Genomic DNA, 18,548 nt, shown 5'->3' on the forward strand with positions numbered 1-18,548 from the left:
TTATTAGAGTCATGTGACCCCCACAATCCCCCTCACCTCTCCGCTCAGGGTATTATTATTAGTCATGTGACCCCCACAATCCCCCTCACCTCTCCACTCAGGGTATTATTAGAGTCATGTGACCCCCACCATCCCCCTCACCTCTCCGGTCAGCAGGTAGATGATCTCCAGGGTGAGGTTCAGTATAGTTTGCACTCTCTCCCTCCTCTCCATCTTGGCTTAATCCTCAGCGGAGAAGCCCCATTGGTTCAAATATTTGTGCAGCTTCTTTCTGATCCGTCTATAAATATAAACAGTTCTGTAAAGACCGCTGGGGGGACGGGTTAGTAAATAAGGGGATACTCTACCCCCCATCATGTGACCCCAGAACTTTGTAGTGGAAGCCATGGAGTGTTATTTTCTTATGTCAGTGGTAAAAAGATGCTGTACTATGTACTGCCCTACAGACTATGTCAGCACTATATAAATGGAAATAGAAGGAGCTGTGACTATAATATGAAATACACCCAGAATGAGTTCTGATCCAATAATCCCCAACACTATTATTATCATTCTGATCTGCTGGAGCACAGTGCTGGGAGGGAGAAGCAGTACACAGGGGCCCATCCTATAACAAACCACAGGGGCCACTGACCTGCACCACAAACCTGCCGGAAATACACCGACTCCAGACACTTTCTTCCGGGTTGTGCGTTCCAAGACTTTATTTCCGGTTTGTGCTCTCGAATCATGGCTTAGTATGCGTTCCAGCCCTCCCCTTCCGGGTTGGACTCCCCAATCACAACTGTGTATGAGTACCAGCCCTTTACTTCCGGGTTGGACTCCCCAATCACAGCTTTGTATGAGTACCAGCCCTTTACTTTCACGTTGGACTCGTCAATCATAGTTGTGTATGCATTCCAGCCCTCCTCTTCCGGGTTGGACTCGCCAATCATAGCTGTGTATGCATTCCAGCCCTCCTCTTCCGGGTTGGACTCGCCAATCATAGCTGTGTATGCATTCCAGCCCTCCAGGTCCCAGATGCATACTGGTTGTTCCACTTGCTAGCTGTTCTGGGGGGGTTCTCTATCCTTGGGGGTGTCCTAAAAAAAAACCCACCATGAGGTCGTATAATGACGTCATTGTTAGAATAGTTTCACTTTCACTTTGTGTATGAATGCAGCATGTCATGTTCTGCCGCCTTACATAATAAACCTTTATATTTCCTGATCAGTATGGCCTACCGACTTGAGATTATCAGGGTACACAAGGGACCCTCAAAGCTAGCAGTACCCCAAACTTCATCACCCCACCTTCAATCACCTACAAAATATGGGGTCATAATTATAAAAAATAGTGAAAATTTAACATTGGTGCTGCTGTTTTATAAGTAAGTGTGTCTAGAAGCCCGAAATTAAACATACAAATCAGGGACCCCCCGGGGCCACTTACATAGCAAGGAGGTGCGACCCCCAAATTTATACCTACCTGTCACAAAACTAGAAATGTCATACTACGCTACCCTGCCCCCTTCCCTACTAACAACCTCAATTTCTCTGGAACGAGGAGCTGTACAAAAATGTAGGTGCAAGTGGGGGACACCCGTGTCCAACACCCCCTAAAATGTCATCATTAGGCCATCGTCAGAACATAAATAACTCTGTTTTCTTCCATGCATTGGAACCTTGCAGTAAACGTACAATCTGGGGGAAGAGCTGGATCCTCCCAATACTTGTGTGATATTGGGGAAAATATTCATTCCTGATCTCCCTTTATAAAATTCATGTAAAATAGTCCAATACAAAGAAATCCTCATATCATATACATAGAACTAGATTTTAGATATATAAGCTACTGTACAGTTATTGTACATGGTTAACCATTCTTTTATTTTATTTTTGTTTGTTTTTTTAAACTTTATAAATAAATTGAATAACTATTGGAGATATTTCAGTGAGTTATGCCGGAGAATTCTAGCCTACAATGTAAAATCATTTTTCAATGCAAAAAGCTTGCATGGCAATCTGGACAGAATTCAAATGCTAGGGGGGTTATTAAACACTTGACAAGGGTAGTTCAGATCTACCGCCCCCTTCCTAAAAACACATCCCACACCATAAAACTTTCCCGCACCTAAATTTAAACCCACAAAACCTTTCCCCGCACCTCCTTCCCAATTCGCCTACCAGCCTCTTATCCCCCAAAAAATACTCCGACACCTTTTGGGATTTAAAATGGCTGGCAAGCAGACGATTTATTACCAAAACATAACCCTAAATAAATCAATAAATGCCAATAAACAAAACATTATTAAACTAACATATAAAACACATAACATTAATATACTATTACTATATTTATTGCAATACCTGTACCTATAAACCTTTTCTGAACCTAATATAAAAATAAACTTATAACCAATCCAAGATTGCACTTATATCCCAACCAAATTCACCTTTTTCATCCTCCTGGCTGCAGGTCTAGGAAAGGTAAAGTCCGCTTTAAACAAAATATCTTTTATGTCTTAAACACACCCCGGCCCCTAGCTGCCCAACAACTCCTCAGGGGCCACACCATAACCCTTTAACTGGGCACTCTACCACTGGGTTGCCCTCCAAAATAACCAACAGGACTCTTACCCTCCTAAACCCCAACCGCCTCCGCACCTAACCGTTACAAAAAGGTAGGGTGGGTGGGAATTTTACTTCCCGCGAAAAACTTTCCCTCCCTTCCAATGGACCCTCCTAATCCTTCCAATTCTCCTCCCCTTTACTTCCCACCTAACCTCTAGGTAATCCCACCCGATCTCTCACAATATCCCGTACTAAACCTGCAGGGGCCCTCACACCATGCCAGCCCTCGGCCTATTCCCTTGCTGCAGGCCAAAGTGTAAGCTGAATCTCTGAATGTTATTATTATTAATAAACAGGATTTATATAGCGCCGACATATTACTCTAAGTAACAACAGTGCAACTTGCCAACCAGAAAACACGACTGTAAATATTGTGATTGCTGAGAGAAGCAGAAACGTAACTGTGGCTCCTCTGTGATGGGCTAAGACATCTATTTCGTCCTTGGGCACCCAGATCCCCGCGAAGCTGTCACATGTTGTAGATATCAATTTCCCGCCTTTACCTAATCGATTCGGAAAGATCTGCAGCGGTGGAAACAACTGGCATTTACGTGGTTTGGGAGGTGTAATGTGGTAAAATGAATGCTATGCCCAGGTTACTGTATATACTACACGCCCCCCCACCAATACGGGTTCCAAGTTCCGCTCAGAATTCATAAAGTTCATTTGGCATTCTGGTACCCCAAAAATCTAAATGTCCAGACTGAGACTCCCTAAAGCTAGAGGTGGGCTGGCGTTCCCAGATCCCATACTTTATCACCAAGCTGTACACTTGTCCAGACTATTGGATTGGGTCACTATGGGTGGAAGACGCATGCTCCAAAACCCTAATTGACTCATTGGTGTGGCACCGGTGTCTGTTATGTCCAGACATGCTCTGATTGGTGAGACGCTAAGAATACTTCCCACATTTCTTAACACCCAGAGAGTAGTTACATATCCCTCGCCTCTCTTGGGCACCCGGAGTTTCCTCCTGGACTCTCCGACCCGATATTTCGTTCTTGGCGTAGACTTGGAGTTTACAGGGGGGAATGGGCCCACTTACCGACCTTGCAATCAGATAATGAGCTGCCATCATTGTCCCCCTGGAGGCATATACAACTCTCTTACGTGTTGCGGTCCCTTCCCAGGGCTTGTTTATTCACCCCTATTGAGTCTTTGTGTATTTCCCAATGCTCCCAGACGTTGGTCCCCATAGATGCCCCCGAATCCCCCCCATTTGTGTCTAAGTGGGAGCCTGAACTAAACATGCGCTTCAAGACGTGATGCTGCACTTTGTCATACGCCATCTATATGTATCTCTTTCCACATGATGCCATTTGCTGGATATGTGGTACAGCTCCGGGCACGCTGCTGCATATTTTACCGGAGTGCCACAAATTGTAATTTTATTGTCGGCTGAAATGATTCCTAAACTTACGGATATCAAGGCCAAACCAACCCTAGCGCTTCTTCATGTCTCTGACTTCTCGCGCAAGGTGTACAACAATTCCCTTTTGAGACATTTATTGAACGCTGCTAAAGCACGTATACCTGCTTGTTGGATGAGCACCCCTCCCCCGACTGTAAGTCACTGGTTGAGAAGGGTAAGTGATATCTATCATATGGAAGATATGATATCCACCGATTCCAAGAGAGCGGACAAGTTTGCCAAGACTTGGTACCACTGGATACATTTCTCTACATCAGTGGAATATAATGGGCAGCCCCCTCAGCCCGCTTCCCTACATTCTAACTAAATGGAATACTTTTGGTGGTTTATGTATTGAATGTGAGTAGATTTATGTAACTGATAAGATTTGTCCCCCTCCCCCTACTTTCTATATTCACTTTGTTTTACAAAAAATGAAAATACTCGGGTTCCATTTGGTTATACACGATCCTGTTTATGGTTTTATTATTGCACTTTTTGGTTGTATAACTTTGACCCATACTGTACGATTTATTTTTTGTTTGAACCTTGATGTTTTTTCACAATAAAACTGATTTGGAAAACTAAGGGTAACGGTGCGTCTGTGCACATGGTGGCAGTCTACCAATGATGGTGCGCGGTATTATGTTGTACCTTTATTTCTATATATTAAAGTTAGCAATGGCCCAATGCACACCATGGTGACTCGGATGGGGGGTGTTTCTTTATCAAATGTAATAAGTAATTTTATTTTAAGTTTCAGCATGTGATAAATGTCAGCCTGCTGGAAAACCTCAATCTTCAGTCACACAACGTATAAAGGTGATTTTTATTTTCTTTATTTTTTCTTTCTAAGAGCTGTGTCTGTGTAGATCTTTCTCCTTTGAGGGATGAGAAGTATGGGAATTGGTATAGATATCGCTGGCCCATTGCCCGTGAGTACAAATCCATACATCGTACATTTTCACAGCAACTGATTTCTATTCATTCCCTTGAAAACTAAATCGGCGGTAAAGTGAGAAAATAATAGACATGATGTATCGCCATGGACGCCCAAAGAGGATCCTAAGTGACCAGGGCCGAGAATTTGTCAATGAAGTCTTTTCACATGAAATTCCTTTTTTGTTTTTTCAAATTTTTTCTTGTCAATGATTATTTTCTTTGATATTCAACATTAATATAATTCAGTATTATATATATATATATATATTATATTATTATATATATAATTTCAGTAGATAAATTTGTCATTATGCAAATAATTGGAAATAAAGCGCAGTATAGTATCATCCCCAGACCAATAATCTGGATGAGAAGACAAATGGCGATATATAAAGGTATTTCACTTATATACACATGTATTTCTATCTATTTATGTTCTTTTTAGAGCTTTAGGAAAAGGGTGTCAGAAAGCCAAGACCGTTGGGATATATTCCTAAATGCCACCGTATTTTCCCTTCCATCCAATATGTATTCCTCCGCAAACCTTTATGTTGATGTACTGCACGGAGGCCACATTCACATTTCCGGTAAGAATATTGTTTATAAAAAAATAATTCTTATATTATATTACATTATTATTATTATATTCACAGATTAATGTTCAGTTCACTCATTTTTATCACGTTTATCCAACAATAAACTTAACATTTCATCAGTAAAAATAAATATTATTGGAATTCAAATTCAATTTTTCTAAATGAATTTGCAGGTGACAGAATTTTCGTACGTTTTATTGTATTGATGTAAATTACAGAACATGACGGTAATATGTATGTTACAATAAAGGTTTGTGTTATGGATTTGGGAAATGGCCCGGGTTTGTTCTGGTAGATCCTGATAAGATTTATATTACAATGGGATCTAATAGAAGCTTATTGTTACTAATACAAATATTTTGTATATTTTCTCTTTATTTTTAGGTTTGTTTAGGTTTGTTACTGCCCCTTTCTAACACCAAACAATGCCAAATTTTACAGCCGCTTGTAATGCAAACCGCCTCCTAATATTATTATTGGATAGCGTTCCAAGTGACTTGTAGTTTAATTTTAGAATTTATTTGCAGTTGTTTATGAATGTAATAAACAGGACATACCTAGCACCATATACATTTTGGTATGTGCTGGAACAGGGGTCAGCGAACTTTTATGGCCACTAGGCCGTTTTAGGGGTGGGCGGGAGCACACTAGGCCGTACTCCGTGTCCCGCCCCAATGGCTCCGCCCACTAACCAGGGAACGCCCCAGAAATGAAATCCCCATCCTTCTTATGCATTGTGGAAGAGAGGGAATTACCTTCAGGGAGCGCTCCCTATTTACCGCGGTGGCGGAAGTATCAATGCAGGCCGTATTAAATAGGGGAGGAACAGCAAGGAGGCGGCACCGGAGCTCCGGTAGTTCCTAACGCCCCTAAAGGATCAGGTTGGCAACCCGCAACCCTGGAGCTGCGGGTTGCCAACATTAGGCCGGATCGGCCAGGGGGCGTTAGGAAGGAACAAACTATTGGCTAGGCCGTAGTTTGCCGACCCCTGTGCTAGATTAGTCAATGTTATTTGGGTGCATAGCCAGCACCATTGGGGAAGACAGCTGATGTCACATTTGTTACGAGTAGGGGAGTATAATTTCAATTGATTTAGTCAAACAATCTTATAATATATTGCTTCTTTAAAATAATTTTTTTGTTTTTCAAAAAGATTACCAATATTGCATTGAAATATTTGGTTTATAACAACTAATGTACAAGTTTTTGTTGTAGCTGAACAACATCCTTCTGCCAACAGAAAATGAATATGCAATGTTTCAGGATACAAAAATTAGGGAAGGTAGCAGATATGAAAGCAAAAGATGAATGTGGAGCAATCTAGAAAAGGCAGAATAAGTCCCACATGGCTAGGCAGATAAAAAGTCAATATGTTGTCTATATTGTAAGGGACGAAGTACTGTTTTATAATGCCGAAGGACGGAAGCAGACTTTAAAGGACCTTACCTGATTCACAGCCTAAAAGGAAAAACTGTTACCCTCCAGAATCTAAAAGGTCCAATATATGTAACCTTAAACCATTTAAAAGGCACCCTACTGACCTAAAAATTGAGGAAGAGGATGAATCTACAGATGAAGAACATGATGTATCTGAAGAAAACACTTCTACCAGTCGTAGCCCCTTCAAAGAGAAAAAGAGACTCGGTGGAACTTACCGAAGAGCCTAGAAGTCGTGTAAGGGTTCCAGTAATCTCCTATGCTGGACCTAATCATCCACAAAATCAGTATCCTATGGACTTGAGCATTGAATCCCAAATATATGTTATTTACAAAATTACAAAAAACAGTGACTTCTTCAGAGGTCACCAAAAAAAAGAAAAAAGGAAACAACCATTATACGGAATAAAGAAATTGTACAGGTACGGGGAATTCGAAACCTTTCTCCAATGAATGAGCAGATGTGTGAGAAACTTGTACAAGTGTCACAAACCTATCTCTAGATGAACCGTATTGCACTTGCTCAGTGCGTACCCTCACTTTGCACATGCCCAGTACGAGCTCCAATCGGAAACTAGGGCAGCACTATATGAAGGCTTAATGATTTCCTTCCGGTGCAGATTGATTGTGACAACTTCCTGGTTCCTGCTCCTAAATAGTGTCGGTGTTTGAATTTGGGTTGTCCTTATATTCGACCGAAATATGGCTGTTCGAATTCGGATAGACCCGACCCGAAAAACATGGATAGAGTTTCTCTATCCAAGAATACAGAGCACTACAAGTGATGAATAGGGACTTGTCCCCATTCATCCCCTGTAGTGCCCAGAGATCGTAGTGGAACTGCAGAAGTAATTTGCAGTTCAGTTTCCCACGTGATGTCACGTGAGAAACTGAACTGCAGATGACCTCTGCAGTTCTACTACAATGTCCGGGCACGACAAGTAATGAATGGGGACTTGCTGGTGGCATGTGAGGATGGGGGTGATGGCTGGTGGCATCGTGAGGCTGGGGATGATGGCTGGTGGCATGGTGAGGATGGGGATGATGGCTGGTGGCATGGTAGTGATGGGGATGATTGCTGGTGGTATGTGAGAATGGGGATGATGGCTGGTGGCATGGTGAGGATGGGGATGATGGCTGGTGGCATGGTACTGATGGGGATGATGGCTGGTGACATGGTAGTGATGGGCATACACAGACCCTTCCATGGCCTTCCCTGAATGACCCATTACTAAACTCGTCTCATACTGCATGGAGGAAAATAGTGGCCAGGAAGCGAGTTGCCAGCACACAACCAACCGCATCTACACACAACCGTGTCTGCTCACCACACGCTTCCACAACCCTTTCTATGTTGGTTCTTATACATTTTATTTTTAGTTGGCTAAGTTCCTAAATTGTGTATCCCCCCCCCCCCCCATTTTCTGAAATCAAAGAAAGAGTACCACCATGTCATGTGATCGGTATGACTTTTAACAATCTTTATTAAAAAATGTTAATAGAACAATGACTAGTTTAGAAGATGACGTACAATTACCCCCCCCTCCCCCCCACCTCTGCCCCCATTAGATTTAGATACCTCTAATAAAAACGATCCATCCACAGATAATAAATTCACCAAATACAAAGCATCTCTCCTGGAAGTCTGGAGGCCAAAGAATTCAGAAGATTCTTCCAAATGCAGAAAGTGAAGAATAAAACCCAGCCAGGCGTAGTCCTCCATTCCTCCCCCACCCATTCACAAAACCTCTTACTCCGCGTCCATCGTCACATGACACTCTGCGGTGTCTCTTTTATAAATGAAGGTCGGTCCTGTGGCCCTATGCTGTAACATTGTCAGTGTTTATTATTATTATTATACAGTATTTATATAGCACCATCATATTACGCAGCGCTGTACATAGTCGTGTCACTAACTGTCCCTCAAAGGAGCTCACAATCTAATGTCCCTCCCATAGTCATATGTGATTATTATAGTCTAAGGTCAGTTGTTAGGGAGAAGCCAATGAACCTAACTGCATGTTTTTGGGATGTGGGAGGAAACCCACGCAGACACGGGGAGAACCTGCAAACTCCATGCAGATAATGTCCTGGCTGGGGATCGAACCTGGGAATTAGCGCTGCAAAGGCCGGAGTGCTAACACCTGAGCCACCGTGCTGCCCAGTGTTTAGGACCCTAAGATAACCCCACCAATAGGCAGCTAATAAGAACCGTCCATTTTACCAGGGAGGGGCCACTCAAAAACCGACCCTTGTAAGAGAATATTTGAGACCTGGTGTCTCGTGATCATAGATTCAGGTAAGTATTTGGGTCACTGAATATTTTACAGGAGACTCTAGAGAGAGCCTATAGGTAGGTGATACAGGGGGATGAGGGACTTATAACAGGGATCAGCCTTTTTTCTGGGGTCATTCAATGAGCCTTCTTTTTGGTCCATAGTGAGTCCGCTGGTGCTTGGCCACATTGGATTGGTTGGAGAAGCACTTACCACACTCGGGGCAGGGATAGGGCTTCTCACCGGTGTGCACCACCTGATGTTTGATAAGGTTGGACTTGATGGCGAAGCCTTTGCCACACTCGGAGCACAGGAAGGGTTTTTCACCCGTGTGAATTCTCTGATGTTTGACCAGGTTGGATTTGCTGGTGAAGCCCTTGCCACAATCCGGGCAGCAGAATGGTTTTTCCCCCGTGTGAATGATTTGGTGTTTGACCAGGTCAGAGCTGCTGGTAAAACATTTCCCACACTCGATACACGAATAAGGTTTCTCTCCTGTGTGAATGCGCTGGTGTGCCACCAGATTAGTGTTGGTGGAGAAACACTTTCCACATGAGGAGCAAGGGAAAGGCTTCTCACCAGTGTGAGTCCTCTGGTGAGCCACCAGCTCTGAATTACACGTGAACTCCTTCCCACAATCAGGACAAGCCACTACCCGACCCGAATGCATCCGCCGGTGCTTGACGATTCCTGATTTGCTGGTGAAGGTTTTGCCACACAATGTGCAGTCGTATAACTTTCTGGTCTCCTGAGGAGCTGAAACTGAACCGGCGACAAAGATTGAATCGTAGTCAACACGCAGAAAGTCCATGGCGGGCTGTTTGGTGGCGCTGTCCTCCGGTTCATCTTTAATTAGGTTCAGTGTCAAGTCGGTTTGGGTTTGCTCAGAACGAGTGTAGATTCTGGTGCTCAGCTCCTTCTTGGGGTACATAGAGCTGAAGTCTGTATGGCTCTCTGAATCGGTGAGGTTCCCGTCCTCTGCCGAGGCTGCATTATCTGCCACGTATCTCACCGGCTGACCCTTCCGCTTCCTCGGTTTACAGATATACTGCGATCCTCGGCTGGGTTCAGAGATGGCCATGTCCAGGGATCCCCCGAAATCTGCAGACAGAAGACACGATGAACAGCTGAGTGTGATACGGATGTGACATGACTGAATCATTTATGTGTTACTAATTCTTGTGATCAGATGGACATCCCAATTATTACACCTAAAACAGAGTTAGGACTCTGCAATGGCTGCAAGACACTTACTGAGTGTCACATATCCATGCTTAAACACAAGCTAATCTCATTGTCATGGTGATCTCGCAGGGACCAACTGACTGTCAGTTACGCAGAGTTGTTGTGTAATAGGCAAGATTACCGAGAAGAGGAGAAGGGCTGTGGAGGGGGAGAATCGTGTCACTATGGGAGAGGTCACAGCATGTAAACCATTTGATTATATATGTGTAAAGCTGATATTACGTGTGTTGTGCATTTATTCTAAATAATGTTGCAGGAATTAAAGACTGACGCCACTGATAAGTGACGGGCTTGTGGTTCAGTTATATTGGCTAGGGGCATTGTGTGAAACAGTAACAGTGAATATTGTTCTTATATGTGTGCTTTTCATAGTGGCTTTATTCTGCATGATAACCATATTGGAACATTGGCCCCGGTTTATTAAAGCTCTCCAAGTCTGGAGAGAATATACTTTCACCAGTGAAGCTGGGTGATCCAGTAAACTTGGAATGGATCTGGTCGAGGGTTGAAAACAGTTGCTAACAATTGGCAAACTAGTTTCAAGAAATTCATTCTAGGTTTGCTGGATCACCCAGGTTCACTGCTGAAAGTGTTTTTTCCCCAGCCTTGGAGAGCTTTGTTAAATCAGGGCCATTGTTTGTGATATATGTGGTGTGTGCTGCAATACATTCTCTTGTTAACCTAATGTTATCTCTCTCTGCAAGTGCATGTAATACAGATAACGGGAGAGGTATCTGGTGTATATAAACCCAATATGGTGCTGTCAGTTTCGGGTCCCTGGGCCAAGTCCCAGTGAGCGTCACAGACACTTGACAATAAATGATGGAGGAAATTCACAAAATAATGGGTTCAAGGTGGGGAGAAGGTTCAAGAAGATAAGGGAAAAGCCAGACTGACAATAACAATAAATATATCCTACAGACTGCCCAGGATACTTTTCTTTGCTGCACTCCCTAGCTCCATCTATGTGTATGGAGGAGCATGTGACTTCCTCATAGGATGCAGTGTCCTGAGGGACCAATGACCGGCTCCAAATACTGCCACCCTTGGAGGAGGAAGACGTAAACCATACGTGAGCTCCAACACCAGCCAAGCTTATATAGTGTCACGATAAAAGAATGGAGCCGGAGGGGGGATTGGCATCCAACCCGAAAAGAAATAATGAACACATGATCCATTATGGGCCTGGTGGAATGAGAAGAAGGAACCAGATGGAGGAGGAAGAACACAAGACTAATGAGGTTTTTTCTAGTATGGGATTCTAGCATGAGGTCATCATTGTGTTCTACATGCCGACGGAAGCAATAGGTACCTGTACGGAGGTACCCATTTTAGGAACCCATACAACCAGATCATGGGACAGGACACCCCCCTCCATGGTGTGACCCTTATGTTAGAGCTGTGGCATGAATATACACGACTCACATAGCTGCTTCTTACCTTGGAAAGGTTCTATCATCTCATCCATTCCACCTGCAGCCCCTCTACCCAGGTTTTCCCATTCCTCCATGGAAAAGTTCAAGGTGACGTTTTCATTGTCCTGAGGAACCTGACACACACAATGATACAGTCACCATCCAGACACATCCCATAATATTGTCCCAGAATTCCCAGCTCACCTCTCCCACCAGGAGCTCAAGGATTTGGTTGGTCAGTTCCAGGATCTTCTGCTTGTTGACTCTCTCTTGTATCTGTGATCGGGACGGAAGCACTGGGATGGGGCTCAGAGTACTTCCACCTACCACTTCGGAAAGGCTGAAACCTCCAGTCTGGTCATTGGACTTCTTTACCACCATGTAATTCTAAAAATGGGACCACATGGACTAATGACCAGATTACACAGATTCCTGAGAAGCTTGAGGTGATATTACCCACCCATGTCATGTGACCTCCCAGAATCCTCCTCACCTCTCCTGTCAGCAGGTAGATGATCTCCAGGGTGAGGTTGAGTATCCTCTCAGGAAGATGTCCCCTGTCCATGGTCGGGGTGGCCAGTGTTCAGTCCCTGTAACAGTAGACAGACAGGCTTGTTGGCTTTCCCATAATTGCGATTGGACAGTATTAATGACGTGTGACTGAGGGAGGGGGCATATGACTTTAGAGGCTCAAAGCCAATTGGCCGGTACCACATTGTTATCAGGTTGGGGTACATGAAGGAGGAGGATTTGTACAACTGCGAGGTATTACGGTAACTCAGAGTACAACAGCTGGACCAAGGGTAGCATGGGGGTATATAGAGATGGTGGAGGGTTGTTTCTTAGAGGTTGTCCTGGATTTTGGGGGCTGGACTCAGGCTGGTATAGGGTGGAGGTATGTAGAGATGGAGGGGAGATTAATTCTTGGAGGGTAGAGTTTTTCTTTGGTTTCAGTGGTTGGACTCTGGTTGGACAGGGTGGTATAGGGGGGTATATAAAAGTGGAAAGGGCTTGTTTCTTGAAGGAAGGGGTTATAGTTATAGATGGGAAGGGTAAAAATTGTACTATATCAAGACTTGGGGGGGTTATAGGTATACGTGGGAATGGTTATGGAACATACCATATCAAGACTCTGGGGTGGGGTCATAGTTATAGATAAAAGGGGTTATGGATTATACCACATGAAGACTTGGGTGGGATTATATTTACACATGGGAGGGGTTATGGATTATACCATTTCAAGACTTGAGGGGGATTATAGGTATAGATGGGAGGAAAAATAGAAAACCAAAAATATATGTGTAGTGATTTTGAGTTGATGCGTTTTTTGCCAACCCTGGGTAATATATAGAGAGAAAGACAACAACGTGTCAGGTTTTTAGGCAAGTGTTGTAATAATGATAACTTCTCATAATACAAAACAAATTACTACTGATTCATGATTCAACTTGAATCAGGGCTTTCACATACATGGGCCATATAAGCACTAGACATCAAACATCTGTCAAAATACGTGCTGAGAATCGCAAATGTAGTATTGCATACGTAAGTCTGATATACCCGACGCATTTCGCCCGATGTGGGCTTCCTCAGGGGTAGTGGTACCTTAGAGAAGCATTTAGTACAGACATCATCAAATTATATTGTAAACAGAAGGCATTGCTTACAGGTATGGAAAAGTTTTAGTAATGCAAAGAAATATATGAACTATGTAGCAATATAATTAAAAATACAGTATTGTTGTTGAAACCATTAAATTGCTATGTGTACTGTGTATGGTACAAGATCAATGTAAAAATAGGGAAAATAGAAAAGTATATATATTAGTGCTTGTGAAATAAACCATACATTTTATGTGAGTTCGTATGCTAATAATATCATTAACACTGGTCATCAAACATTTCCTAGCACACAGAATAAAGTGATTTTAGGTTATGTTTGATGCACAGATTCCACATATGGTATTGGTTTTGTTGGATTGGCTCTAGTTTGTGAAATAATGACCTCAATAATAACCTCATAGAATAATAATGAAACATGAAAATATAACTAGATATGCCTACGTATACAGAATGACATTTGTGGAATAATGTCAGTATATTGTATATTCAGTATATTACAGAACTAATCACATAGAAGTCATTGATAAGCTGAGTTTGTATGATTTCTGCTGATAGGACGGCTCCAGCAGTATTCTGCCATCATGTGTCTCTCCCATCTGATACCTTTCTTCCATCACCTTTATATCTTGATGGATCCTCTCCCCTTGTTCCTCACTGATATCACCAAGGTTTTCTGGCAATGTTTGCATATGGAGATAGTGTACCTTTATACTCATAGTAGCACACACATTTATAAAGTTTAGGAGTAAGTTTTGTACCAGTTCTTCATAATTTTGTGTTTTATGGTTCCCCAAGAAGTTCCTGCCAACCATGACATAGCTGTGCCAGGCAGAAGCTTCAGTATCAGTCATGTAACTTGTGACATTTCCATCATTTATCAGTTTCTGGGCTCCATCAAAGATTCCTGCTTTTATATTTCACTACTCAATCCAGGGAAGAATCTACAAATGTATTTGCAGCAATCACCGTCCTTGTTCAGAGCTCTAACAAATTGCTTCATTAATCCCAACTTTATGTGTAGTGGGGGGAGAATGATTTATTGTCAGCCATTGGCTCCATGTCGCTGCACCTTTTTCATGTTTTCCCTTGGAGGCCATGTCACTTTCTTCCAGTGATCCCGCTTTGCTCCCCCACAAGCAGATGAAACATGGGGACTTTGTGTATTCACTTTGTGTCCAAGTAGGAGATTCACCATTTTTATATCAACACATATGGAGCATTGGTGTTCATGTAGCAAAGCTTTTGTAAGACCATTCTGATATTTTCATATTCTTCTTTAAGTTTTGTTGAGTGACAATTGGAATTGATGCATAGCAGTTGTCATTATGCAGTAACACAGATTTCATACTTGGAGTGGAACTGTCTATGAAAAGCGGCCAGTCTTCTGCTCGGTATTCTGGTCCTCCCATATGGGCTAGTAGTCCAGGGATGTTACAACACAAAGTCTCCATCTTCACTGAAATATGGTCGGAGTGTCACCTCTCTTGTCCTATAAACCGTTATTTTATCTTCCGCTCTCAGACATTTCTTTTCTTTTAGCCCAGATGATAAAAGTTCATCGGTCACGTATTAAATCATTGAGCTCTTCTTGGGGGAACTGCTGGTTGGATGAAACATATTCACTTCATATTCACTGCTAACTCCTGGATTACACTCCCTGTATATCCTCCATGTCGGATACAGGAATATCAGGGACTGAACACTGCTATGGGAACATCAGCACCATGCGGCACAGGTCGTCTTACTGATTCCATATCACCGTACTCCCACTTGTGTTTCTTGTAACGATTCTTTTCCATTCCCAGCACACAAATAACAATCATTATGATGATTTCTGGGCTCTCCGCATACCATAGCTACAACAAATGTCACACGTTTCAGTTTTCCATTTTTCCCCTGACGTAGACATTCTACACAAGTTCTGCATACCATATGGGGGGGCCAATACTTATCTTAGTCCCCCAGTTTAATACCAAAATATACAAGATATACTTGTTCACTAATTCTGTAATGTTTCTGTAATATTCCCCACAAATGTAGCAAAATACATTCGGGTCATTTAAACAACTTCTTAAAGAACTCATATTTCTGTATAAAAAGAAAATGTATAAATAAAAAGAAGGCGAATGAAAGTTTCATGAGAATAATTCTACATTTATTATATAAAATGCAAAACATCGGTGTACCTATAGATTGATAATACAGGTTGAAAATCAAAAATCCAGCAAAAGGTGCACCGGATTTTCGAAAATTCCGGATTTTTTAAAAGTTAGATTTACCTCCACACACAGACCAGCTGGTACAGTTCCAGGGACGTCTCAACGTGTATTTAATGTAAGAAGCAAGACCTAACAGCTGTTTCTGCAGAACAGCGCCATCAAAACATTAGTGGCAAAACAGTGTAATGCAGTCTCTGTGTTGAAAATGTGATCTGAAATTCATGCAGGGAAACTGAAGGAACCGGATTATCAATGGCCGGATTTTCGATTGTCAACCTGTAATATGCTGTGTTAACTTTTGTTGTTGGTAAAGACGTCTATTCCGATTCCTGAATTACAAGAACTAGAGCCAATTCAATGAAACCGATGTCATTTCTGGATTCAGCAGACCTGAAATACACTAAATATATAAAATTCTTGGCAAGTGAATCTGTGTAATCATAAATAACTATTTAGGGGTTTTGTCTTAGGAAACAATTGTCACTATCATGAGTTCTAAGGCTTTTATGATCCTTTCCAACAACAAAAGACTGAATGATGCCACAAGTTCTGTACATACAGCGCCATTCTGATCTATAGAGGGGGCGACAGATCTGCACCCCGCTGCGTTCTCTCCCCCTCACTTTTCATTACAATGGTTCCACGTCCATCATCCATGGATCTTCCAGGATGGTCAACTGGACGATGGGCACTGTATACAAGCCAGATTGTCGTCCGGTATCAGCCCTGAGCCCATTAGACTAACCGTAGCCTTAATTATAAAAAAGGATTTATGATAAAACAATGGTTGCTTGGCACAAGCTAGACATACCTTGGGATGAGTCAAATAAAGACTTTAGTGACTTTAGTGGGGGATTTTATTGGTGCGGTGCCATCACATGATAAAAAAAATGTATACCCATCATATCACGCTACCCCGTCACATAGCTATGCCCTTACTCCCTATGAACCCCGACTTCTCTGTAACATCTTGCGATAGCATAACCCCAGGGACTTTCTAGCTCACAGAATAATAATAAAATATTATAATATAATAAGAACGTAAAGAGACATTTATATGGGGAATAAATAGTTTGTGTATGAAGAATACACCAAATAAAAGAAAGAGGGTTTTTTGGGTCAAATTATATTGTAAAAAGTAAAAAGGAATACAAATATTGTAAAGTACAATTATTATGTTGAAAAAGTACAGTTTGAAATTAGACCAGTTGTCTACCCTTCCTCCAACTATATTGTGTTCTTTTTCTAGATAGTGGCGTCTGATAATGTTATTAGTACACACAGTATGTTATTTCTTGTCCCTTATTCCCGACGCGTTTTGCCCTGCTGGGCTTCTTCAGGGGATTGGAGGAAATTACACTAATAACGATGTGTCATATAATCATATAATCCATAAGTCCTTATGAAATATTTTGGATATATAGTGTACATCCTATTGTTACAACGCATCTTTTATACCATGAAACTGATTGACATTACTCTGAGTATATCAATACTGTAAGAAATATTATAGATCATATTCACATTAAATTCATGCACTGATCCTCCAGTATATGATATACGTGACAGGGCACCATGGAATGAAAGTGGGGATGAAGTTTTGGTGGGGGATGGGGGTAATCACACTTATTATGTGACTCACCCCAGGGTATATTAAAGCGTAAAGTAGCGTAAAATAAAAATTCTGTTTGTGTTTTTTTCAAGTGCAACACCCTTTTGGTGCAGCATTGCCCCTTAATTCTCGATGGCCTAGGCGATCAGGAATGAATAGAAGCGCAGAGCCTCTTAGGATACCTACGTCACGCATCCCGGGAAGATGGCGGCGCCTGGCGCTCCCTCTGCGCCGTGCCGAAGATGGATACAGGGACGACGTGGAACCCAATGGAAGAAATCTCCCGATGAATGGAATGATCTGTGGGATTGAAGGTAAGTGTGATTTTATTATTTTGGGTTTACTTCGGCTTTAAGCTTGTGACCAACAGACCATTGTTTAATGAGATATCACAAATGTTTTTTCTAATGAAGAATGATATTGACAATTGTTTCCTAAGACTTACAAACCCCTACATAGGAGTTATTTGGGATAGGTTCCTGGAAAAAAGGATAACTGTTTCTATACTGCAGAAAATGTACATTTTATTGTTTAATTTGTAAAGTAGAAAGTCCCTGGATTGTTTCTATGCAGGCCCGAGGAGCGGGGGTGGGGCCTAATAATCCCAAGCACCTCAGTAAGTGAAACCCTTAGGGGATCCTTGGCCCGAGATGACGCCTACACCCGGTCCCGAAATGCCTTGTGCGTCCAGCATGTGGCGGGGGAGTGTCCCTGAACGCTGCCCCTTAGCTATATAGGGAAGGCATCCGGGACTTCCTCCTCCACGCTACGGAAAAGAGTCTCACCCCTGAGATATCGATTCAGGACTTCCTCCTACCATCAGGTAACCATCATTTGTTTATCCTTTGTTCCCTTCATATTCAGTTATGTTTGAAATACCAAACTTACCTGTATTACTTACTTACCCATCCCAGGCTATTCTCACTATATTGGAACTGATCTTCTTCCTACTTCCATCTACCATATTGGGACCATCTGCCTTCCCCCTTTCTTTTGGGCGGGGGGACTCCCCCATTAACCTGAGCCTGCTCACCTTCGTTGAGTAAGTCAGCCTTATTAATAATTAATATTATTAGCAAAGGAACTCACATAAAATTTATGGTTGATTTCACAAGCACTATTATATATACTTTTCTATTTTCCCTATTTTTACATTGATCT

The 18,548-nt window shown here is 42.2% G+C and overlaps 1 protein-coding gene across 2 annotated transcripts in view; it reads right to left on the reverse strand.

The window, feature by feature from the left end:
• The window catches only part of LOC140339006 (uncharacterized), a 22,925-nt gene extending 4,863 nt beyond the window's left edge, over positions 1 to 18,062 (reverse strand). The window contains exons 1-5 of one of the 2 annotated variants that reach the window (XM_072423476.1): positions 17,574 to 18,062; positions 12,428 to 12,524; positions 12,139 to 12,321; positions 11,960 to 12,068; positions 9,431 to 10,375 (exon numbers count right to left, since the gene is read on the reverse strand). In XM_072423476.1, coding sequence (XP_072279577.1) covers positions 9,431 to 10,375; positions 11,960 to 12,068; positions 12,139 to 12,321; positions 12,428 to 12,499 — 1,309 coding nt within the window. In that variant the 5' untranslated portion in view covers positions 12,500 to 12,524; positions 17,574 to 18,062. Of the gene's footprint in view, positions 1 to 141; positions 281 to 634; positions 867 to 9,430; positions 10,376 to 11,959; positions 12,069 to 12,138; positions 12,322 to 12,427; positions 12,525 to 17,573 lie in introns of those variants that run through there. The other variant, XM_072423475.1, reaches the window with a different exon arrangement.
• Between the last annotated feature and the right edge of the window lie 486 nt (positions 18,063 to 18,548).

The sequence above is a fragment of the Pyxicephalus adspersus genome, chromosome 10 (genome assembly GCF_032062135.1).
Source record: "Pyxicephalus adspersus chromosome 10, UCB_Pads_2.0, whole genome shotgun sequence".
Taxonomy (NCBI): Eukaryota; Metazoa; Chordata; class Amphibia; order Anura; family Pyxicephalidae; genus Pyxicephalus; species Pyxicephalus adspersus.